The sequence below is a fragment of the Lonchura striata genome, chromosome 5, assembly GCF_046129695.1.
Source record: "Lonchura striata isolate bLonStr1 chromosome 5, bLonStr1.mat, whole genome shotgun sequence".
NCBI classification, from domain to species: domain Eukaryota; kingdom Metazoa; phylum Chordata; class Aves; order Passeriformes; family Estrildidae; genus Lonchura; species Lonchura striata.
The window spans coordinates 47,795,607-47,821,086 of NC_134607.1; the positions used below are offsets into that span (position 1 = coordinate 47,795,607).

Sequence of the window (25,480 nt, forward strand, 5' to 3'; positions counted from 1 at the left end):
GGTAGAATGGTGGCATTTGGTTTTGTGCAGATACTCTCATATAATTTTGTTCTAGTATAAAATTATAAATGGTGTGGAGATAGGTCATAAAATGGTATAATTGGTCCCTAAGGGCCTAATCCTAGTTCTGGCAACACACTGTAATCCACTTGTCTAATTTGTTCAGAGAAAAATAGTAAGATTTAAAAGATGTTGGTTTAGGTGTGCTACGGGTTAGGTTAAGCACAGTAGTGACGTAGCACAGTGTCCTAAACCACAACACAGTTACTGCTAGAGATCCATTTTGTTTCTTTAATGTTGTGGTTCTTGTACTCTTCCATTAAATTCCAAAAAATATTTGTACTACAATACCAGGACAAAAGCAGAAAAGCTATGATCACTGTGTATTCTTTTTTATTAAAAGGCTTTGTATTCTGCAAGAACATAAAAATTGATGCAAAACTGGGTTATCTGCATTTTGGTTTATGACTTGTGAACAATAGGAAAACATTTAAAACATAATTTTACTTGTACCTTCAAGCATGAATCATTTAGACACAGACTGTTGAATAAGATGCCAGAAGCTCAAAGAGCAGAAAGGAGAAATGTTGGAACTCAAAATGTCCCTCAGCCATTTTTGGAGGTTCCAGGCCTTGGTCAGAAGCATTTTAGACCCTGGCAGGCAGCTGGAAAAAGCTGAGATTTTGAGTTTGAGCCATGGAATGAGTTACCAACTTTGAAGGTGGAACAAGCAGTCACAAAGGGTTAGATAGTATAGTAGAAGTAGTTACAAAACAGAGGGGAAAATTTTTTAGTATGGTACAGGGGGGTTTTAGCACCTGTACAGGGGGGTTTTTACTTTGTACATGGGGGTCAGAAGTTCTAAGAGGAGGAAAGTGGGCTGATCCTGTTCTTCCTCCTTCCTTTTCCTTGCCTCCATGTTCTTGGTGATGCTGGCACTTATGGATTGGTTTAGAATAGAAAAGCACCTTGTAACATAGGTAGTAGGTATTGGGGGGAAAACTGTAAACACGTAATATGCAATATATAATATAAAAGATAGCAGCAGCCCTGGGTGGGGAGAGAGAAGAAGAAGACAGCAGACAGAGAGGATGTCAGGGTGCGTGTGTGCCTCTGCCTGGGCCGCTGATCAAACAGCCGCCGCCCGAGAAGACAATAGTTTCGATAACCAACAATAAACTGCCTTGAGACTGAACAACAAGAGGCTGCGGAGTTTTTCTTTGAAAGCACGGGTTGGAGGAGAGACTTTTCCACCACACGAGACCCCTGAACCAGGCCAGGGGTCCCACAGAGAAATGTCCAAATAATTTAAAAGAGATGACAGGGTATGAGCTAGAACTGCCTGAGTTTTCCTCTTGTGAATGAAAAAAAATGAAGTGTGTTAAATATATAATATACAACTATTTATAGATAATATACCTTTATCTATAAAATACACATGCATAAATAACATTTGTATAAATGTTAAATGTTTATATATGTAGCTATATAGATACATACGTGAAGATATGGCCACATATTAATTCATCAAGGCTGGACTAAAAAGAAAAATATTGTTTGTACAGAAAATCAAGGGTTTTTTGGTTTCTACCTCAGTGCTCCTTTAAAGTGCATATGGGGAATCGGGGATCTACCTGCCCAAACTCTTTGGTAGGGTGAGAGCTTGGAAACATTTTTTTCCTGTGGCATCTTTCCAGGCACACTTGGAATTTGGAGTCAGGTATACCTTAGAATGTTACCTCTTGTGCTTTTCAACCAGTAGGATGATGAGCAGCCAAATAGCTTATTTAAGAATAAAAAATTTAAAAGGAAAAAAGGTGCAAAGGGAAACTGAGACCTTCTGGGCAAATTTTTACATTGAAAAATAACTATTTTTAAACTAATCTTTTCCAGAGAATTTTTCTAACACAAAAGTCTTGAACAGCTCTGGAGTGCATTTAGACTAGAGACTAAATGCACTTTGTAAGATCAACAGCATTTTAAAATTCAAGTATGCCACTAAGGAAGAAACGGTTTGATTATATTCTACAAAACCCTTCCCCTTTTTCTAATTTTAACATAGTGCATAGCTGGCATTTTAGAAGCACCATGTGACTCATAACATTATAGGAAAATGACAGTATGATGTAACGTGACCCTATTGATCCTTTGGAAGACTTAATAAAAAGTATATGATATTCAGGGTGTCACTGCATGGGTTACTCTTTGAAGATGGACGTTAAAATATTTTTAGCTTGATTCATGCTCTTTTCAGGTTTATAGAAGGTTCATCATTCAGCTTTATGTGTTAACCCACTTTCAAGGGCCTACTTATTTTCTGACATACTGTATGGCAACAAGATAGAGTTTGTGGTAGTTTAGTCCAGTGTCAACCAATCTGTTGCCTTCCTTCTGCATAGAATCATAGAATGATTTAGGTTGGAAAAGACCTCAAGTTCATCAAGTCCAGCTGCTAACCCAGCACTGCCAAGTCTACCATTAAAACCTATCCCTAAGTGCCACATAATATTGTAGCCTATATTGATTTCCTAGTCTCTTATACATCTTTTAGGACTGTTTTGTAACCATGTCATGCCTGCAAATGAATGACCTCTATCTGTTCCCCATCCTGATGGAACATGGTGCACAGGTCCCCAGTGCAGCTGACTGCTGCACAGCCATGTGCAGAGCCCTGGTTCCTGCAACCAGTGAGCACAATACAGACATGGGGTTCTCCATCAGTACCTTGGGGTCAGCAACATCACTGTCCTTTCTTCTCAGATATCTGTGTGCTGAACTGCCTTTCTGGGCAATCTCAGGATGTTTATTCCTTTTTCTCACAGCAAAAGAAATTTCCTAATTGTCACCATTTCATATCTGCTGTTATGACTAGTGTTTCCCTGGTTTATAAAACAAAATATTGATGACTTCCACCTGGAGGATAGAGTCCATATTAGTTTTGCAGAGTCCACATTATTTCTAAGATTTCAAATGCCTGTATGCAATTTTACCTGTTTTGGACAGCATTTACTTCACTTCCCTTGTGTGTTATTTGAAAGAGAAAAGCTAAGCATGATGTCTGGACCTGTGTACATGGTGTAGATCATCATCCATTTCCAACAGTGGAAAGGGTATTGTAAACCTGAGAAAGAGTTGTAGACAGCTGAGAAACAGAGGCCTTAAAACCCCTCCCTTTCCAGCCTCCTGACAAGTAAAGCCTTCCTTGTCCCGAATGCTGTAGCATTAAACTGGTACTGTCTCTTAAGATCCATTTACCGCTTTATTGCAGACACACACTTACTATATCATGGTGTGGATTTGTAAGCATTAAAAATAACTGCTTTAAGCAAAACAATTTATTTTCCTGACTGACAGATGCTACCCACAGACAATTATCTGGTAGGGTAGAGTGCAGTAAGTATTTGTTTATACATTTAAGGGGTACAAGGAGTGAGTAGGCTAAAGTCTAGTCTGAAACAGCACTGCAGTTCACATCCATGAAAGTGAGGCCAGCAACTGAGAAATGCATCCATGCACAGCTTTCATGAGCTCAACACATCCTGAGCTAACTGACAAGGAAAACCTAAAGTTATTAGGAACTTGATGCACCTGCTTTATGAGTTGTTAAATCTTCTTTTTGCCTTTCTCTTGTCACATTACTTTGGAAAATAAATTTACTCAGTCACAGTGGAAATCATGCTTTACAAATCACATTTTACTGACATCGACATTTTGATCAATGTCTATCAAGCATGTCTGGAAAGTTTGAAGGTAGTCTATAGGCTGATGTTTCATGAATTTGCTAGTGGATGGAGTCCCAAGTAACAGCCACAGAAGGGAAGCATTCTAGCAAGCATTATCAGATAGGGATTTTATGTATTTATTGCTACTGAAAGTATGTGGGTTAGTTTATCAACACTGAGATTAAGGGTTTTGATCTTTCAATTTACTCTGGAATGTGTTGTTTGAGGTAGAAATGCTATGATACACTAAGGCACTGCAACCTACTTACTCTTTTCCCCCATCTTTCTATGTTGATTGTACTGTGTATCATTCCACGTCTTACAGCATAAATGCACAAAGATTTTATTTGGCATACAATTTTTCTCACAAATCTCTTATTTTTGTCAACGCAGATAACCAGCTATTCATTTCTAGCTTCCTTCATTCTAGATTCCTTCAACTTAAATATGCTGGGAAAAAAAATGAGAGAAAGAGCTCATCAAAAGATGGGCTATTATGACAGGCAAAAATGTAGCAAATTCAGTAAAACAGCCTATGTCACATTTGTATTACAAGTCCAGATATTTTTAAGAAATATAGCCATAAGTGAAATATAATTAAATGTACTAAAAACTAGATAGATAAAAATACATAGAGTGTTATTGTTATGAAATTATTGTGGTGTTATTATAAGTATATCTTATATTTTTATCACTGGTATTATATATTATAATATCCACAGAAGCTATGGTCATATAAAAAAGCAATTTCTCAGCATTACTCTAAATGTCAGAGAATTGAATGTTGCTTTTACATATTGAATTATTCCTTTTTGCCCTCTTAAGACTGAAGTACTCTTCTTACTTTTATATTCATCATGTGCAAATGTGCCATTTTTAATTGGCACAAAGAGGCAGCACTGAACCCTTTCTTGGGGTTTAATTTAGTAAAGTAGCAATAATCTCACATCTCATTCCAGTCTCATATTGTCCCTTGGTTTATGCCTTCTTCTCACCCCTTTTTAGCACTGCAGTGCTAAGGAAGGTAAGCCCTTTCTTACCTGACAGCTTCTCCCACCTGGTTTACACTCAGGTCTGGCTGCTTCAGTGGACTGGCAGAAATTGCTTAACACTGTTTTGGTAGATTCAACACCACCAGGTGCTTATTAAAAGTACTGCCAGTCTAAAGCTGGGACTAGAGCACTGTGGTTTCTGCTGCTACTCAGAATTATTGCTGGAAGATACAGGACTCTGAGAAACAAAAGAAATCTGTGACTATCAGCGTTTCTGCTTCCTCAGTTGCCCATGACTTCCCTAGCAATTCAAGGAATTTGATGTTGTGATTGCACCCGGCTTAGGTGCCTCTCTACCGCCTTAGACTGTGTGGATTCCAAAGGATGCACCTTTCTATAAAACTGAAATTACCTGACAGAAAGTGGTACCTTGGCCATACATTTGACATATCCCCTATGTAAATGTCCAAAAGACTAGAGGAAATAATGCGCTATCTAATCTTGCCAGGTTGTTGGCTGCCAAAAGGAACATACAGTTTTTAGCCCTATAACATAATACACTTTCTGTTGCAGAAATGCTATTTGGTTGACTTAATAGACAAAGGTGCATTTTCCTATGGAATTTCACAGTGAGTTTAAGCACATGCCAGGACTTTCTTAATGCAGCCTCTGATTCATTGCCTGGGTCATCACATACATGACCTATCCTCTATCCAATAAAATTTGTGACAGGGAGCTTCTTCTGTATAGCTCTACTGTCCAGGATGGTCCCCTTGCTTTAGTGAGAATTTTTCTGAGTCCACATTGAATTTGGTGTAGCAAATCTGTTCCTAAGAGCCCTGCTGTGAATTCAGTCAGGTTGCTGGAGAGACCAATAGGAATGTATCTGTGCTTAGTGCTTTTCATGGGGAAAGAAAAAAAGCCCAGTATTTTAAAGTTCACATTCTCTGTGAATTGAGATATGTTTCAGGAGTTCAGTCACTGTGGAAATTTGCTCGCTTTTTCTATTGATAAGATAATTTTTAGAAAATGAGACATTTTATAATAATATCCATTATTTCATAACCTGTTCATTGCATCTCATAAAAATCTGCATGTTTACATTGTTTCATATTGTTGCCAGTTAATTTGCAGTTTTTATCCATGTTCGATTTGCATTCATTAACTCATCATTTGCTGGTAAGTGTGTTCTTTCTATACATATTCAAAGAAATTCTTTAATTCAATTTCTCTGTTTCTTCTCATACAGTCTCACAGCCAGATATGCAACTCAGTCTAATCACAGTGGAATTGCAACCAGTCAAAAAAAGGCTTCTAGGTCAGTTAAATATCTCTAATTTATTGCTTGTTAGTGATACTCAAGCAAGTATATGCCCATTGATATTTTATCCTTTGGACTTAAGCAGACACTAAACAATGTGCAACTTCTGTTATGTGAGCAAGCTTTGGAATGATGAGCTTTGCCTCAGAAAAGCCTTGTATTCATTGGCTTTTGGCCAATTGGCTGATTTCTACTATATATATTAGCAATATTTCTGGTTGGTATGTATCCTGCATCTTTGTATTCTGCATGTAAAATATTGGATGTGAAGGATTAGTTGGTGATTTTAGTGCTCTATACTTTCTGGCTGAATTCCTGGCTTTAGTCATGAGTGAAAAGAAGTTTGGGAGTCCACCCCAGTTCCCACTAGATGTTTTGCATATATAGAAAACCCACCTGAAAGTTTGAGTTCACAGAGTCAAGTTTATACAGAAGCAAAATAGAGCAGAAAAAAAGAATGACTTCCAAGACTTCTGCTCCATCAAGAGACTTTGTTTTGGCAGTGAATTTTACAGAGCTGTGTGTAGGAACTGACTTGTTTCAGATTTTGTCAGTGCTTTTAGTCTGTCATTTCCATGAGCACTAAAATCTACAAGCCAGATTGTAGAAGAAAACAGCTGAGGTCTAAAGCTTATTCTTTTTTCCTAACTTTTTTTTTTTTTTTTTTTTTTGGTTGGGGGGGAGGTAATTAATGTGTTAATTATTTATACTTTTGCTTTACAGTTCATTGGTGAGGCCGATGAACTGTAAATTGCATAATCTCCAATAAAGATTGCATTTTGCAGTATAGAACACTAACACAATGTGCGTTGCTGGTGATAAATTGAAATGAGCTATACCACGGTCCAGTTGCTTTGCACCTGCATTTATAGGTCTTCATTTTCCTTATTTCTGATGCTCCTGTCTTGTTCACATTCAACTTGTCAAAGTTAACAGTCTTATTGTCTAATACTTTAAATCTGTGGCAGTGTTTCCGAAGCCTGTTCAGAGGTATGTGACTTGTCCCTTATTTGTTATACTCTTCTTTGCATTTCCTTAGCTGCTTAACATGATTCTGCAAGAACAATTTAAAACCTGAATTGAATTAAGAAAGTCAGCAGATGAGGTAAACTGGAAAGTGTGTAGAGAAAATGACCTCATGCATAATGTGCTTATTGTGGCAATTTCTTAAATTCTGGCATACAGAATATACGCAGAACTATTTTGTATTTTAATAGAACAGATGAGTTTCTAGTGTTGCACATGCCTTTTCATTGCTTTTGTCATTACCTTTGACAAATGGTCTCAGGGCTCTTACTGCCTGTCAAATCAGGGTAATGAGAAGGAGCAAATGGATTTTTAAGTTTGTTTTAGTGCATTCTTCAGGGAACAGAAGATCACTTGAATTCACGGGTCACGGTAAAGGTTAGCACGTGTACCGCTGCAGTGCAGAGACAGTCTGCTCTGGGCTCAGCACAGAGACTAGCAGGGCAGGCTGGTGGCCAAAATGAGTGATGAAAATAACCAGTGCATTAGTTCTCTGAGGTTTAAACTGGTAAAGAAAGAGACTGTGGAGTTGTTTACATATGTTTGCAAATGAGAATGAAATTATTTGAACATTTCTGTTATGCTAGTGTATTAAACAAACAAAAAAAGTTTGGAAAAAATCAAATGTTTTGTACTTTTTTGTAATGTGATAATTTTTTCCCTCCTTCTAATGCTGCTCTTTCATAATAAAGTGAAACTAACAGAATTTGATAACTCTGGTAGAATTTGCACTGTCATTAATTAAAATCATTCCAATTAGCAAGAAACAGGAGATGCTCCTCTGTGGCAAAAGCCTGTGACTGATTTGAGCAATTTTATCTAAGAAATAACAAAACAAGAAAGGAGTAGGGGTGCCCACAAAGATGCTTCAGAAAGTTTGAAGTAGGCACATATTAAGGAATCTTACAGCACAAAACAAATAAAAAAGATACAGGCTTACGCATGCCAGAAACAACTAGAATCTATGTTTCTTTCCTTAGGGTAGCCACATAGTAAGGTTCAGATGGTGGCAGCAAATACTAAGAAATGAACTGTATGGGCTACATTGTACACTTCTATCTAAAAGGTATAAATGCATCTGTATCATCTAGACAAAAAAAGTATTTACAATATTTTTCATTTAAAATAGTAAGGAGGAAGTATTTTAGTCAATAACCCTCTGAAAAATAATATAAGATAACTAAAAAGCCAGGTTTTATGGTAAACATAACTGTGAAAAAATTAATACAGTAAGAGATACAAAATATTTCTTAACTATGTATTGCTGTGCTTTTTAATCTATCTCTTTAATATTTCCTCTCCAAAAGTTACATATTAGTAAAGGTTGATATTGTACTTTAATATTTGTTAGGGTGAATCTGTTTTAGCAATGTTAATGGCAAATGCAAAGCATCTTCTTACATGTCTTGTGGCTCTAGAAAGCATCTTCTTCCCTTTTGTGTGCATAAGGATAAGTTTAAATTTTAATTTGTGGAGTCTAACTAATTTGAATATTCCTGTTTGTTGTTGCTTCCTGAATTCATTTGGTTTCATTGGTTTAAAATTGTGATCTGATATTTGTACATTGTCTCTGCTATATGTTGTATTACATAAAATTAACAGATTTCTCACTGGTTCCTCACTGATTTTCTCACCATTCCAGGCTTCCAGGACCCTCAAGAGTGCCAGCTGCAGGCAGCAGTACCAAAGTCCAGGGAGCTTCCAATTTAAATCGGAGAAGTCAGAGCTTTAACAGCATTGACAAAAACAAGCCTCCACAATATGCAAATGGTAATGAAAAAGGTAAGGGATTAAAATTACTAAGTTTACTCTCCATAACACACAAGAAGGAAAAAATAAAACCTGCCACAAGGGTCAAAGAAAAGAATGTAGTATTTAGACTTGGTAAGGAATACCTATGGGAATTGAGGCCTGAACTTGTGTTTCATCGGGGATATAAGTTCAGATGTTATAATCATATTTTATCCAACTCTGATGAAAATATCACAGGGTGACTTGTAAAAAGTAAAAGTTAATCCATATTGGATGCCTGTAATTTTATTCCATGTAAAAGTCTTCTCTTACCCAAAGGAATACTGCCATCACTTTCAGGGGACTTGTCAACTTAGCCTCTAATGGAAAAGAATCAGAATATTACATTTGCATCAGAATGTTACATGTATCTATTCTTTTAGAACCTGACCTATTGTGTATAATACTGAAAAAAGGACTGCAAGTGAAGTGAAAATTTGCAGGGATTTGGAGCAGCCGCTGCAACAATGAACTGAGTACCCTGGGTCCTTCAGTTTCTCTCACTCTGACTCTATTTTCGTAGAAAATGTGCCTCTTCAGGCTCTATCTCAAAAAGAATAATGCAAAAATTCAGCTTTCTGAGTTGTGTAACTAATCCATCCCCTTCCTCCCCTTCTTTTTCCCTTTGTGTAATGAACAGCATTTTATTCATATCTCTGGGTTATAACCGAGTTGAAAATGATACAATATACATAGTACCCGTTTGCATCCTTGGGGTCTGTGGGAGGAACAAGTATGCAATGAATGTTCTTCAACCAAGCAACAGGCAGCTATCCAGATTTTTTTTTACAAAATTCTGATGACCATGCTTTGCCCCTAGCTGTATCTGAAGATATAAAACCATCCTTTCAATAGTTATTCCTTTATTTTTACTATCAGGATTGAATGTTTCATGTAGTTCTACAGTGGGTTTTATTTTATCGAGGACTTGTTTGTGTCAAGACATCCAAGCTAATACTAGAAAAAGAGCAGAGAAAATTGAGCACACACTGTATAATTAACAAATACAATAGTGAAGTTATGAAGCAGGAGATGTGGCTGCTAGAGTGAAGGTATGTACAGCAGTTTAGGTTTTAGAATTGCTTCATAATGTTGACATGTTTACTACTGAAATATGTGAGAATGAAATGATTCAAGGTGAGACATGAATGTAGATAATAATATTCTTAGCTCATTACTTGGAAACTGTCTTTTGACTGCTGAAGCTTGTATTGCATTGTACATTTTTGTGAATTTTTGCATGATGTATTTCTTTACTTCCTCATGTTTTACAGCAGAGAATGAGAACCTTGATGTGGTTTTTACTGAAGTCACCATTTGCAAGAGGATAGAGTGGATTTTTTTGTAAAGTCAATCAATTAATTTTACAGAAAATAGAAGTAATGCTACATATCTACTACTGTATTTGATATGTTTCCATGTGTTCTTTTTTTTCCTATCAAAATAGCAGAATGGATGAAAAATCATTAATTTTACATGATAAACAAAGATAAATACAAGTTTGTTTTAGGGTATAAAGCAGAGGTTCCTTGGAGAAAATGACTGCTGTGAATACAAGGGTATCAAAGGGATATTCTTTCATAATATCATGAAAGAACAGGAGAACCTATATTTAAGTATGCTGTGCTCCACTTTACCTAAACAGAAAAACAGCTGTAATATGCTTATATTTTAAACTTAGTTATTATAGTGACTAATTATTGAATATTACAATGAGATTTCCAGGTATTTTTAATAGTTTTAAAACTATTTTAGGATGTTGTGTAACCTGAGATTTTTGAAGAATTTGTTCAGAAACAAACTTCAAACTCTACAATAGTAGTAATATAAAATAATATAAAAACCATCTTTTTTAAAGAATAGTTACCAAACACTATTATTATTACAAAAGTAACAAACTGATATCTCCCTCCAGTGCAGCACAAATAATAGAACTTATATTTAATTTTTGCCTCTGATGCAGATGCTTGGAGCAAGATAACTTTACCAACTTTTTTTTATTAGATGCACAGTCCATATGCCCTGATTTCTAAAACACAGAGATGACTTGTGCTAATTAAATAGCTGTTAGATACTGGGACCATCCAACCTCTTCAAGGACACACCACTCTTGTTCTGTTCTCTGCTGTACACCTTCGTGTATGTGCAATAAGGAGACCTCAGAAAATATATACAGCATTTTTTTTTTTTTTTAATCCGGTTATAGGTAGTACTTGTAATTCATTCCTGCGTAACACGGTCACTCCGTCACAGTGGGTAATGGATATGTAGTCACAGAGTTAAAGGAGACCGGAAGGTGACCCAAAAGAAGTGATATCAGCCTCTTATTTAGTGTTCCATTATTTAGTCTCTCATTGATATAATCTCCTTTGAATGTTGGTTAGGGAGTAGTTCAACTCAGTCAGAAATCTGTCTCCCCTGAGCAAATGCAGGTTTGCTCTTTACTAACAGTTTTCACTAACATACCCAATCCATGGTGTAACACTGTGTATAGCACTGGTTGAGTCTGAAACACAGAATGCACCAGAACATTAAACAAGCGATTAGCTGAAACTTGTTTGTGGAGCTTTAGTGCAATGCTTTTTTTTTATTTTTTTGCTGGACTTTGCAGCTTACAGGTCAATTTCAAAGAACATGCATGCTTTTCAGACATGTCAGATTTATCTGCCTCTTGATTTAATAACGTAAAGATAGAAATAAAATTAGGAAAATTAAACTATTAAATGAAGTAATTATTCAGATTGCTAATAAGGTAGAAAAACAGTGCCTTTTGAGTACAGCAAATAAATAATATTCTAATTCACACTACATTTTTAAAACAAGTCTTTACCCCTTAGATCTTAGAAAATTGGAACACTGATGAAGGTCTCTATGTCATGGAGTTGTATTTCCAGCTTTTCAATATAGTTTAGTAGTATAAGATGTTTCTGTTTTCTCCAAACTCAGTTTTAAAATATGTGGTTATTTTACCCATATGACCTCTGAGAAACTCTGTCCTGGAACTCTGTTGTGTCATGATGCTGATGCAAATTGTTAATCTTCTGGCCAGTATGTACATATATAGCTCATTTGTGTATGTTTCTTCTGGTGCCACTATTTTTCCAGTTGTTCCTGGTGGTACTCTCCTCTTGTGCTGATAAGGGGAAACTATTTTATCATGGACAGCTAGAAAGGAAGAGTTGAACAAGCTGAATTCTTTTAATCTCACTAGATAGAAGAACTCCCATTCCTTCAAACATTCTTACGGCAACCCCTTGCAACTGCCATTTTCTACTAACCTTTTTTATTGTGACTAGCTAAAAATGGATAATCTGGACACCTTTCTGCTACAGAATATTTAGATTATTCTAAGTAATTTTGCTGCAGTGGAGGAGCTGTTGTTAAGAGGTTGCCTTCTCCAGCAACACAGAACACAGTGAAGGTCACACACACAAAAGAAGTTGATTATGTACTGGGCCCAAGTTCAACTCTGCACATGTCCTTTATTTGTTCAACAGCCTATGAAAAGTGGATTTGAAAATTTCTATTTGATCATCATGGTCTTGCTGGGTTATGACAGAAGTTTCTCTTTTTGCATCAAACATCTGAGGGTGTTGTGTTTCTACTGTAGTTTTATAGTGGAGGTTGAGCTCTGAAGCACTGAGTGCTCAAGCAGAGTGAAAAACTGTTTTCACCAGAAGCTGACTGTGCATCTCAGAAATAAGGGATTAAGCCCAAAACAGTAGACTGACTTCTTGTAAAATTTAGTTTACAGAAATAAGAAATCCTTTTCATAGGTTGGGTTCACTCATTCTCAAAATCACCACAAGGTGGGGATAGGTGTCATGAAATGAGCAGCTAAAGCCAAGCCCAATTGAACGCACGGAAAGCAGTTGTGTGCAGCTTGAAGTAATGCATTTATACTGGAGCTGAGGGGAAATAGATCTTTTAATTCCCCATCTTTAAACATACAGCCAGGTTGTCAATGTTTCTTGAGAGCATGAAGTTCACATTCCTTGCAGAAATATTAAGGATGCCCTTTAAATTGTAGATTAATGATAAGCTAAAATTCTCTGTGATTTTTTGTTGCTGTTTATGATTTGTGACATAAGGATCAAATAAATACCAGTGGGTCCAGGAACCTGTATTTTTTTGCTATATATCTAGCAGAGCAAGCTGCTGATGAAATAGTAAGTACTCTGCTTTTTACATTTTTACCCTCAGTGAGTTCAATATTATACAGCTGGAAGTATGGCAAGGCAGGAATTATTTTTAATCAGAACACCTTTTTATTTTCTTTTTTTTTTTTTGTAGTAAAACTAATAGCATGAAGTCATAAATATGTATTGTATCTAATACAACAAAATGGAGTAGCATCCCACTGTTCACAGATAGTTACATGTATTCTGTATTAGCTTTGTTCTTCTGCAAAACTCTTGGTATAGCTTAAGAGCCCAATCCTCCTGTGTATTTAGTGCAAGGCAAGATGTGTGCAAGTGCACTGCACACCCACTTTGGAGCTATCAGCCCTCTGGCTGATTCCTGGTATAAATTAAGAAAGCCTGAGGCTGCAGTAATTTCCAACAGCTGTGGTTGGCCTCAGGCTGTTTTACAGCATCTGAGGCTCACTAGAGGAGAACAGGGACCCAGCCATCACTCCTGCCTTGGTCCCAAGGGACCAGCTATGCAGCTGCCCACCAAAGGTCTTCCATGGTGCAAGATGGAGCCCAAGAAATATGCTGTAACTTCCTCTGTCACAAAAAAGACTCTGAAGCAAGCTTTACCAGTTAAACGTTTTCTTGCTTAGAACAGGACTTGGCAAAGCTGCTTGAAACCTTTTGGGAAAGTGGAAGGAGCTCATTTACAGGATCAGAGAATGTGTCAAGTTGGAAGGGACCATATTGGGTCATCTGGTCCAACTCCACTGCTCAAGCAGGGTCATCTTACAACACATTGAACATGGGTAATGAACCCCGGGCAATCTGTTCCAGTTCTTGGTCACCCACACAGTAAAGTAGTTCTTCCACATATTCGAGTGGAACTTCATGTGCATCAGGGTCTTCTGTTGTCTCTTACCCAATTGCTGGCACCACTGAGAAAAGCCTGACTTGACACCCTCTATCTAGAAACTTGTATACATTGATGAGGTCCCCTCTCAGTCATCTTCTCTGGAGGCTGAATAGGCCCAACTCTCCCAGCCTATACTTAAAGAAGAGGTGCTCTGGTCCCTTCATCATCTTTGTCACCCATGTAGTGTTGCAGCATTTGCATACCAGGCTGAGGAGCACACAGAAAAACACTGGGCAGATAGAATTATCTAGCATCTATTAAGGTGGAGGTGATTTGCTTAGTGGAACTAGTTGCTAATAGAGTTAAGCAAGTAAAAATTTTATGTGCTGTCACGTTACTTTTGTTCAGATTTTTAAAAATATTTTTCAACTAGAACTTCTTAATGCTATTCAGAGCAGTAAATTTTGCTATGTTTTCATTCTCTTTGTTAAAGGAAAAATAGCTCCACTTTCAGTATTCTCAAAATTCTGCCTTTCCTGAATGTATTAGCAGCCTTCAGACTTCCAGATGGGTAGTTGAATCTTTACTTGAGGTTTAGGGCTGAGACTGAAAAAATGAAAACGATGCATAACTTCATACTCTGTGCTGAAGGAGAAACTGTCCTCAGCATTCTCATCTATGATATCATTCAGACAGGGGGACCCCAAGGTATGGCAGGCTATGTGTATATGCAAAGCATCAAACACTTTTTTTGTCATTACACAATCTATATTTGCATTGCATGTTTCATGGGCTTTTTGCAGTACAGAATTCAATATACTATAGACCAGCTTACATCTAATTTCCCAACAGTCCCAATACTGAATGGCACGGCAAGATACAGCCACTAAAAGAACATATGTCAGCTGCTGAAATAGCTATGTACCACATGACTTGATTGCTATTACCACTTAATTTCTCTGGTGTATCAGAGTGATGGTGTTTATATACTCAGATATGTCCTGGGAATCTGAACTTCATACAGAAGAACTTAACCCTTTCATAGATTGGTCTGTCTCGGTTAATTAAGCTAGATGACAAAAATCACATCTATTAATTGGCATAGTTTGATTATTGCAGAAGGAGCCTTGTTCTCATTCATTCTGATGATCCACTGAAGTTTCTGGATGATGCAAATGTAGTGAATGTGCCAGAGCCTTCTGTGCCTACCTGAGTTCAGAGCCAAACCAACTATCATTGCTGTACCCACGCAGATGATGTATTACTGTAACTTTCAAGTACTGACACTGGTGAAATTGTTGATAATTTTTTTTCCTACCTATGAAAGTGTACTGGGATAAGTTCCTGAAGGAAGCTGCTAAATATTGTTACCAGTACTTAAAACCAAGAAATGTGTTGCCACCAGCCTTTTTTGCATTTGCGACTATTGATTTTATCCATTTAATTTCAGTATTACTAAGTCCTTCTCCTCTCACCCAATACCTTAGATTTCTAGCACATATTTTTCTTTTGCTAAACATCAGACCCCTCTTTGTCCAGTTTTGGTTTTCTGCCATAATTGTAGCATTCATTTTTTTCTTCTTCAGTGTTTTGTTATGAACAAGTGATTGGAAAAAAAAATACTAAAATATTAAAAAATAAAATCTTAACTTGGAAGGCTTGATTCACATAATGAAATTGTTGTAATGAAGATGTTTCTGAGGCTTTCTTGGACTAGTGTAAGTATCAAACACCATGATAATGGAGGAAAGAAAAGCGTATTCTATTAGCATCCTTCATGTTCCATGCACATATAAATTATGTTTATTTTAGATCACATGTAAATGTGTTTTAAATGCCAGGAAATATGACATCACCCTCAAGCAAGAGATGGGAGACTAACTATACCACTGTGTTTTTTTTCTGTTTTTTGAGCAGATTCACCAAAAGGCCCTCACCCCTCTTCAGGCATGAATGGAAATGTGCAGCATCCCACCAGCACCGGGCAGCAGCAGGTCTCTGCCATACCCTCTCCAAGTGCCAGCAAGCCTTGGCGCAGCAAATCCATGAATGTCAAACACAGCGCGACCTCTACCATGCTGTCTGTGAAGCAGCCCAGTCCCGCAACCTCCCCTACTCCAACTTCAGACAGGCTCAAGCCGCCCCCTTCTGAAGGTGTAAAGCCCCCTTCATCTGGACAAAAATCTATGCTGGAAAAATTCAAGCTGGTTAATGCTAGGACTGCTCTGAGACCTCCTTTGTCACTGAGTTCAGGACCCAGTGACAGTGGGAGAGAGGATGACAACTTTTCAGAGTGTGGTGAAATGGATGTCTTGAGTGGTGGGGTGAACAGCGGCGGCTCCACAAGCAGCAGTCCCAAAGTATCACCCAAGTTAGCTCCTCCAAAAGCTGGCAGCAAAAATCTCAGCAATAAAAAGTCTTTGCTACAGCCAAAGGACAAAGAGGAAAAGAACAGGGACAAAAACAAAGTTTGCACTGAGAAAGCAGTCAAGGAAGAGAAGGATCAGGTCATTGAAGCATCTACAAAGAAGAGTTCAAAAATTGCAAGCTTAATCCCAAAGGGAAGCAAGACAACAGCAGCCAAGAAAGAAAGTTTAGTATCATCTTCTAGTGGGATCCCAAAACCTGGATCAAAGGTGCCAACAGCAAAGCAGAGTACTTCCTCCACATGTACAGGGAGTAAGGAGGTTGAAAAACTGAGGACTACAAAAGGAAACCAGTCCCAGTCAATACCAAAATCCCAGTTTAGTGAGAAGGCTTCTCCTTCCTCTGGTCTTTCTTCTTCTGAAGGGAAAGAACCAAGTGCTGCTCTCCCCCCAGGATCCTCTGTTGGTCTGTCAGCCTCGATGGCTGCAAGCAGTGGCCAAGGCACTGGAAATGGTGTAGTCCAGCTTCCTCAGCAACAGCAATACAGCCACCCCAACACTGCCACGGTAGCTCCTTTCATTTATAGGTAAGATCATGGGGAAAATTTGGGTTTGTGCTACTATTTAGGAAAGAGAGCTAAAATTGATAAATTAATGGTGGATCATTCTGTTATGCCCCAGTTTCTGTTGCAGCATCGTGCCACTGTTTTCCTAATATTATTTTTTAATTAATGTTACTGTACAAACAATTTCTTACAAGAACTCTGAGTCTTTACCTTCTACAAAAGCAATCCACTGCAAATATTTGCTATTTAACATTCAGGGTGTTTTGATTAGAAATACTGATCATGTGGTACATTCTCTGTGCTGCCTTTGAAAGGTCACAGCTGAGTCAGGTTTCTGGTGTGAATATTCTTGTTTGCATTCTAAGAACCTCATTATCTATTTGCTGTTATCCTATAATATTTGCTTAGAATTCACGATTCTTTTAAAAGATCATAAAATAAACTCCTGATGTTTTCAGAATGGGTAACAATACTGGTGGATATTTGAATAAAAAACATACACAAATTTCTACAAGTATTCAAAAATATTTCAACAGTTTGTGTAGACAGAAAAGGTTGCTGTTTGCAGTTCTTTTCCTGTTTAGTTTTCTACATGAAATAGGTGAAGATGAACTCCCTACAGGCAGTTAATTTTTACAGGCAATAGGAACTCTTCAGAGGGCCAAGGCTCTGGAAGAGAAGAATGAACAGTTGAATGTATCAACATTTCTCTGAATTTATTTTGCTATGTGATAGAGCAGTTGAAGAGAAGCTGGGAGATTGTTGTGCAACTCAAAAGACAGAAAAAGTTAGAAAGATTGACAGGCTGATTTGAATAATGTTTTCAGTTGTCAGATGTTGGAGGGTTTCAGCTACAGCTGAGGAAAAATTTAACATCTGATAAAATGACAAATACATTATTAAGCAAAATATACTGCCAGTTTATGTTAGTGACTAGTACTCTGGATAATCTTGGCTGAAGATTAAAGAGGTGATGAAGTAGGCTCTGAGGAAGTATATGTATCATTATACACAACTAAACATCGCTTCAAAACCAATCTGGATGACTGATAAATTCAGAAAATCATATGGGAGGGAGGAAGAAAAGACTCGGTATGGGTTATATTTATTCTAATATGCAGTGGAGCCTCTGGAGTTTCAATTATATGTATCACTGGATGCACTTAATAGGCATGTGACAATCTGGAATAACCTCAGTGATACAGACGATTTCTAGTGTGGTACATGGGACAGCCTACATATGTGTTAGGGTGCATATACAAGGAGAGAGAAAAAGGAGCTATGCTTTGCCTTCAGATGTATGTGCTGCTCAGTGGCTGTTTTACTACATATTGATGCCATTTCATTGCATGATGGAGATGTCTTAGTTTTGTTTTAAGCATTGCCTTGAAACAGTATGCATTTTAAATATCAAAGGGTGCTTCTATGAAGCATGAATCTTCCAGTAATATTTCTTAATAATAATTGTCTCTTTGCTTCAAACAAACAGCAAATGAGTATTTGAAGTTGAATCTCACATGAAAATAAAATTCTCAGAGCCAGTGTCTGATCTCAAAATGCCATAAACTCAGAGTAAAAAACGGACTTTGATGAGATTGCTTCAATATGTATCTCTCAAACTGAGTGCAGAATCTGACTAAGAAATATACAGTAACTAAATTTCTTTAAAATCTCAAGGGGTTTGTAATACCACACAATGATTTAATTGAAAAATATTAATATAAACAAGGATAAAATATCCAAAATTTCAAAGTCAGCATATTTATTTCTGTTGATATATGGTAAGTGGAAATGAGCAAGAGCTGGGGTGCTATACTTACATTTTTTGTTCTTCAACATACTTGTTTTCAAAGCAGTCACCACCATCAATACGCAGAATTTTCAGGTTTCTAACAGCTTTCTAAAAGCTTTATATAAGTTAGTAAATAATGATTACCAATTAGACTAACAGGGCTTTTTTCCCCAGCTACAAGGAATATCTAGGCTCTGTGAGTTTGTACTTCAGTCCTTGTAAAAAATTTCAATAAAATTTAGTAAAAATACAGAGTTATCCAGAGTTCTGCAGAATCTTGTTATATACTTGTTTCATCTATTTAGACCATTAGCACAAACATAAGTAAGCTACTTCTTTCTTGATTTGTTGCTGATACCTGCAGATACCATGTATTTTGAAATATTTTTTTGCTAAAAAAGAGGCCATTACTGTAGATTTGTGAGAAAATTGAGGTATTCCAAGGAGTTTTTTTGAGACTGACATGTATTTTCTTTAAGTAATGCAAACCTATAATAGTTATTAATAGTCATGTTTTCAAGAAGTCTATATTTTTATTAATGGACTGTTTTATTGGGAGGTTCTCAAGTGGGATATTGCACTATTCAGCTTTGCAGTCGTGGTGCTTTGCCCTATCTGATATCACATGGTATTTTAATTCTTTGTAAACACCTGATGTCAAAATTCATATGGGATTATGACTTCTCTTCCGAGATTAGCAGCAACAGTCAGAGTTGCATTTGAGATTATCCAAATGGGTAAAATTTAAATTCCTCCATTCTGCCAGAAGGTGATTCTTTATTTTCAAATGTGGCTGTGAATATATTATTTACAGTCCCTTATGTGTCCCTTCTGAAGTTGACCGCTGGGTCCAACTGATGTAAGACTGAAGAAGATGTAATTTATTTGCCAGAAAACTTGATAAGACAGATACAGTAGGAACGTGTAAGAGACTGTGTAATTGTTTAAAGTACACCAGGTACTACTCAAAATTTCACATTCTGTTACTTAGACAGAATTGTAGGATACTGGAAATTGTACCATTTTCCCAAGTCCATGAAACTCATATTGAAATTTGCCTTAGAATTTAGCTGTCTTCCTAGTAGTGCTTAAATTTCAAATGGAGAAGAGTAACACAGAAGTTTAGTACTTGCTAGGCTACAGTGCAAATGGGAGGAAAAAACTACATTAATGACAAAAAAAAAAGTCCTGCTGAATATCAGTAGGAGAACATTGGGTTGTAACTGGATGCATGTACTGCACTTCAGCTTTATTTTATTAACTCCTCCAGTAACCACTGTAGGGGTTTAGTAAGTCTCTTTCCCGTGACTGAGATACAGAATCTAAAGCTCTGAAATCCCAGTACCTGCATTGCTCAGGAATTGCTTACTGCCCAAAATGCTGAAAGTATAGAAATTGCAGTAGAGAATTAGCTGACCACTCATCATCCCAGGCTGCACTTCTATTCTGTGCATTGCTTAAATTTCCATTTTAGTTTGACGTTAGCAACATCTGGAAGACGTTTCAGCAGTGTCTGAAGCACTGAACTACAAATACCAGTTTGACACTTCTTTTGTCCCTGCAGAGTAACAAACTGGTAACTTCAGCTACCTGAATATGTTGGTGTAGAGAAGATGTTGCCAGACTCTTCTCTGAAATGCAGGGTGACAGTATAAGAGGTAACAGATGCAAGTTACAGCAGCGGAGGGGCTGACTGAAAATTTAAAAAATACGGGTTTCATTTGAGAGCAGTGAAAAACTTTGTGTGGGCTGTGAAGTTGATTCTCTGTCCTTTGGCATGTCCAGGATCCAACAAATCAAGGCTCTGAGCAATTTAATGTGACCAGCTCCCTTTAAGAAAGTAATTGGACCAGATGGCACCTAGAAGATCTTTCTGATCTCAATTATTTTATGATTCTGTAAGGACTAAAGTGTTCAATAGATAGGGCAGAAAAAGGATATATCAGTGTAATAAATAAACATGTTACTGATTACTGAAACTTTCTTTCCAGCTTCATTACTACGTGGTGATTAGTGCAATTGTTTTTCTAAGCCATAGTTTCAAGGGTGAGCAGGAGGTTCAGAGCAGTGACAGATGGGAAGGAGGATATATCTGGTTTTATCTCTGGAAGTACAGTGGCATTCAATTCCAGATGCCTATTCAGGATGTTTTTATACAGGCTTAGGGAAAAAATCATATGACTCTTCAAGGATCCTTCCACCATAACGTGTGCAGAGATTCTTGAAGGCATATTGATGTCCATTTTTAATGACCAGAAGCTACTTCTGTGTCACTGACTGTGGAGATGAAATTAATTTTACAGAAAAAAACATTCTGACAGTTAATTGTGTTTGCTAATAATAGATGATGCTGCTAAATGTACTTTCTTCAATAAAGTCATACTGCAGTGCTTTATTGATTCCTGTTATGTACATTGCTGCTGTGAAAGTAAAGCAACAGTCACTACCAAAAAGTCATAGGTAATGCTAAAGATTGGTGCTCACCAATTTGGTTGTTACAAACACATGGTCTTCAGACACATCCTCCCATTTTTCCATTATTGAATTTCAAGTAATTGTGCAAGAAAAGTTTCTATTGTGGAGGTGTTAGTTTAAGAGATGTGAAGAAGTGAAGAAATTATTATAAACACATATTTGATTAATTCAGTTCTTTGACTGAAAAAGGTGTTTTCCTTCTCTTGGATTGCTCTTTTTAAATATGTGAGGAATAATCCCATTCCCTTCCAGATCTTGTGAGGCCAAACCAAATCAACTCTTTCTGGTTTTGTGTTTGTTGTTTTTTTGGCTTTGATTTGGTTTTTGGTTTTTTTTTAGAAAGGTTTCTTCTTCCCCATGAGCATCTTAGTAGCCCTTCCTTGCATCTGTTCCAAATTTAACTCACAATTCTTGAACATGGGTCTAACTGCTCATATTGGAGACGTGGTCCTGCCAGTCTGTTACACTGACAGTGATACACATTCAAGACAGCTGCATCTCAGAGCTGTTGGAAAAATGCCATCATATTCATCTGATATCTTTTGGAATGTCAACTAAAAAGCAAACAAAACTTTGATGTTATCTGTGTTTATATAAGGTTGGCAATGTTGTTAGAGACAGCCAAGTGGTTAGAGATGAGTTGTTACATAGTGCTTCAAATTCTGTTCTTAATTACTCCATACAGGCTCATTTTAATCAGAATGAATAAGCTTGTGCAGGTCTGACTGAAAGAAGGATTTGTCCCATTAAGTGAGTTTGATACTCTTACAAATAAGTAGCATGTAACTCATTGGATTTGGGATAAATATATTCTTTGATTGCTGTGATTAAATTAGAAACAAATTGTCCTGTTTTCATGAAGGCTGCTTAAATTAACCTCCACTGTAGATGCACAGCACTGGAAGAATATCACTGGGCTGTCTTTGACTAAACTGAAATTCTTTTCCCTCTTCTTATATCAAGAGAGATATCAAGAGACATGCAATAATTTAATTATTTTTGAGGCAGTTGGCTGTGTATAGGTAGAGGATAGAGGATCATTCATTTAGGTCAGTGTGCAAGGTTAATGAGAAGGATCACTTAATTTGCTGCTTACTTGCTTCAAGCTTAATCTGTGCTGCAGTCCTCCAGTGATCACTTGAGTCCTTCATAGCATTAATACATCCCACTGAAAGACATTAAAGCCTGAAGTGCACAAGACAAACTTCACAATGTAATTTCCCATTTTTTTAAAAATTAGAACAGGCATTTATATTCTTGGTCCAATGTATCACAACCCACAAGGTGCCCACAGCAATGCAACTTGAAGTTTTAGGTACCCAGTGTGTACCTGGGCCTCCTTGTTCCCCAAGAACCCCAAAATCCTACATAATTTTACTTGGAAATCTTCCATCCCTAGTCTTTCACCATTCTCAGCACTTCTGGGCTAAGCTCAACTCCAGAGAAAATCAGGGCCTTGGCCATCCTGCGTGAAAAAGCAGGACTGGTGTGTAAGTGCTGGCAGCCAGCAGCCCCCTGGAGACCTCATAGGAAAAGAACATTCTGAGAGACCTGTTCCCTGTTCCCTCCCTGCGGTATCTCTATTGAAACTGCCCAAGGGCCGGTGCCTTCTAATCCATCTGTGCCACAACAAATAACCTGTTGTCTCAAGTAAGCAGAACTTAGGTTGCTGCAAAATCCGTAGTCCTCCATGAGATATCTGTTGTTTCATCAGACAATTAAAATCTTAATGATTTAAAGCCCTTTGGGAAAGCAAACAGGACTGTGGAGTTTCAGAGTGTGTTCACTGGAGAGGGATAGAGTGATGTCTTTTTTTCACTTAAGAGTCTGTCCTCTCAAGCATCAAATGTAAAACTACATTCAAGGTTGGCAGGACATAGTTAACCTTGCAACATGTGCTGAGCTTATGTTTCCAGTAGTGTGTGACAGACAAGAACCAAGAATTGTTTTTTTATAGAGTAGTTGTCTGTTTCTAGCATCTCAAAAGTACAGAAATTGGTAAGAAAACAGTACATCTGGTCCAGTATAATTTACATTTCTGTTTCTGAGTCAGATGATTCCAATCAATGTATTCCATCATGTCAGTACTTGTGCTGTTCTTTGGGCAGATATCTGTTTCCTGATCTATTGTTATGAATTGCTGAACAAATTCATTCATTAAATGTAAAGAAAATATTAACTGGAAATCTATTTCATAAAATCAGTTGCTATAAAATTATTTTGAGAGATAAGTCACTCTTTTTATGAGTTTTATTTATAAAACCAGATACATCACACAGTTAAATGTTTCTCTTTTAGGTTTAGTTGGTTATTGGGAACACTTAATGGTGAATTTCGAAAATTGAACTATAAATGTCACACTTTAAAATTAGGATATAAATATTTCACTAGTCTTTTAATAAATCAGAAGAGTGACTGCTATTCATGTCAGGAAAGCTGGAAGAGCTTAAGCTCTAAGTGAAGATCTTTTAAAGTTTCATTTCAAGAAGTGGCTAATATATCTTTAGATGTGTTCTTTTACTGCATAGACATGGTAGTACATGTTGCTGTTTGATGACATCATAGTTCAGCAGTTCCAGGGTAAAGTAGTTTCTACTTTAGCTGTTCCGTAAGAAGAGGCAATAGGTGTGTGTGTTTTTTATTATAATCAGTGTGCTCATGTATTTCTTGCTATTTACCTTCATATAATAGAAAGTAACTGTATTCAATGAGGGGTTCTCATTATAATTTATCCTTGATATTCACAGAAATATAACCTCAAAGCAAATATGAGCTATTTGTTAGAGAGTTAATTGAAAACCTTGTATTATCCCATTCCCCAGTGTTTTATAAGGGGCATTATCAAAAGAAGCTGCACATAGATTTAAATATCTGGGCCAAACTTCCAGCCAGCCTCGCATAAGCTTTTTCCCACATGGCCTTTCTCGTTTAATATTTCATCAATTACAAGCTTTTATTTCCTTAATGTATGTTCAGGGATGTGACTTAAGCAATATAAATGGATTCTGACTAGATCTGGTTGACAAATCCTTCAGAAAAAAAGTGAGGGAAAAAAAAAAGGCTTAAAATTTCACAGAATTAACTACAAGTTGTTTCTGCAGAGAGAGAGAGAGAAAGCCTATTTGCTTGTATATTTGTGTAGCTGGACTTTAAACTAGCATAATAAGAATGTGACAAAACTTATATTTTCATCCCATAGTGATATGGTTCTAGATGGAGCTGCAAGGAGAACTTTTTTCATGAACACATGAATGATAGCTAATAATAATCAATCTTCTTGCTTAATTTCAGAACTCTCTCAGAAAATGACAGTACCTCTTTACCACCTGCTGATTCCTGTACTAGTCCTACTAAAATGGATTTGTCGTTTAGTAAGACTGCCAAACAGTGCCTAGAAGAGATATCTGGTGAGTAACAATGAGTCAGGAGAAGACTGTGAACTTCTTTATTTCCATCTGTTTCTTACTGGCAGCTTTGTGATGGGTTGAAATAATACTTCTGACCTCCAATCATGAGGGGCATTAAATACACAAAAAATTTAGGTCATGTATATTTAGTGCTTCAAATCCACTGTTATCTATTTGAACTAGTTCCTTCTGTTCAAATACCTTCTTCATCATTTTGCAGAAACTGGGTTTTGACAATCTAGGGTTTCAAGTAATTGTTATTTCATTTAATCATACTGAATGTTCCAAGAGGAGCAGTGGAAAGTCAACTTCAGAAAGTTTAACACTCTCATTTAATAACATCAAATTAAATCATAACATCAGAACTGCGACATAAATTACATAATATATATGTTCCTTTTAATAATGAATCTGTATTCTGAAAACCAGCAAGTCCTTACTATTGTACCTCTCCTGTAAGCTGCTGCTAGAGCTAAGTTGCTGAAGGTTGTGTTACGAGGAATTCTTGTAAACATGGATTAAAGTCCTTACTAGGTTACAAAGCTGAAGGGATGGGGCAATTTAGTCATATTGGAATAATTCCTTTGAAGTCAGCAGAACCATGCTGAGTTACATCAGCATTGGGTCTGGCCATGATTCTGCCTATCCATGCAAAAAGCAAAGGGTGCTACACCTCACTTCCTCATCAGGACTGAATTGCACTTCAGGGTTGTGTACAAAAGGACTCTTTGCACGAGCTGTTACTTGGAGGTGTAAAGGTTTATTTTTGCTGTTGCTTTGTTATGTTTTTCATTAGCATCCTTAATCTTATAATTTTACAAAAATTAAAGGTAATACCTTGCTACAATATCTCACTGGTTTTACCTATAGTTTTACCCTTTTACCACAAATTTTCAATACTTAAATGTATTTGTAATGAGTCTTGGTTCTTCTCACACAGGATATAACTCACTTAAAGCAGTAATTTGACACATGAGTCTAAAATTATTTCTCCACCAGAAGGGGAATCAGATGCCCAAGATTTATGGGGACT

General features: G+C 37.0%; 1 protein-coding gene across 14 annotated transcripts in view; it reads left to right on the top strand.

The window, feature by feature from the left end:
* Positions 1-25,480, top strand: part of NAV3 (neuron navigator 3) — a 514,050-nt gene that overhangs the window by 370,415 nt on the left and 118,155 nt on the right. For 13 of the 14 annotated variants that reach the window (XM_077783528.1, XM_077783533.1, XM_077783527.1 and 10 more), the window contains 4 exons: positions 5,964-6,032; positions 8,704-8,843; positions 15,759-16,794; positions 24,332-24,447. In XM_077783528.1, coding sequence (XP_077639654.1) covers positions 5,964-6,032; positions 8,704-8,843; positions 15,759-16,794; positions 24,332-24,447 — 1,361 coding nt within the window. The remainder of the gene's footprint in view (positions 1-5,963; positions 6,033-8,703; positions 8,844-15,758; positions 16,795-24,331; positions 24,448-25,480) is intronic. The other variant, XM_077783526.1, reaches the window with a different exon arrangement.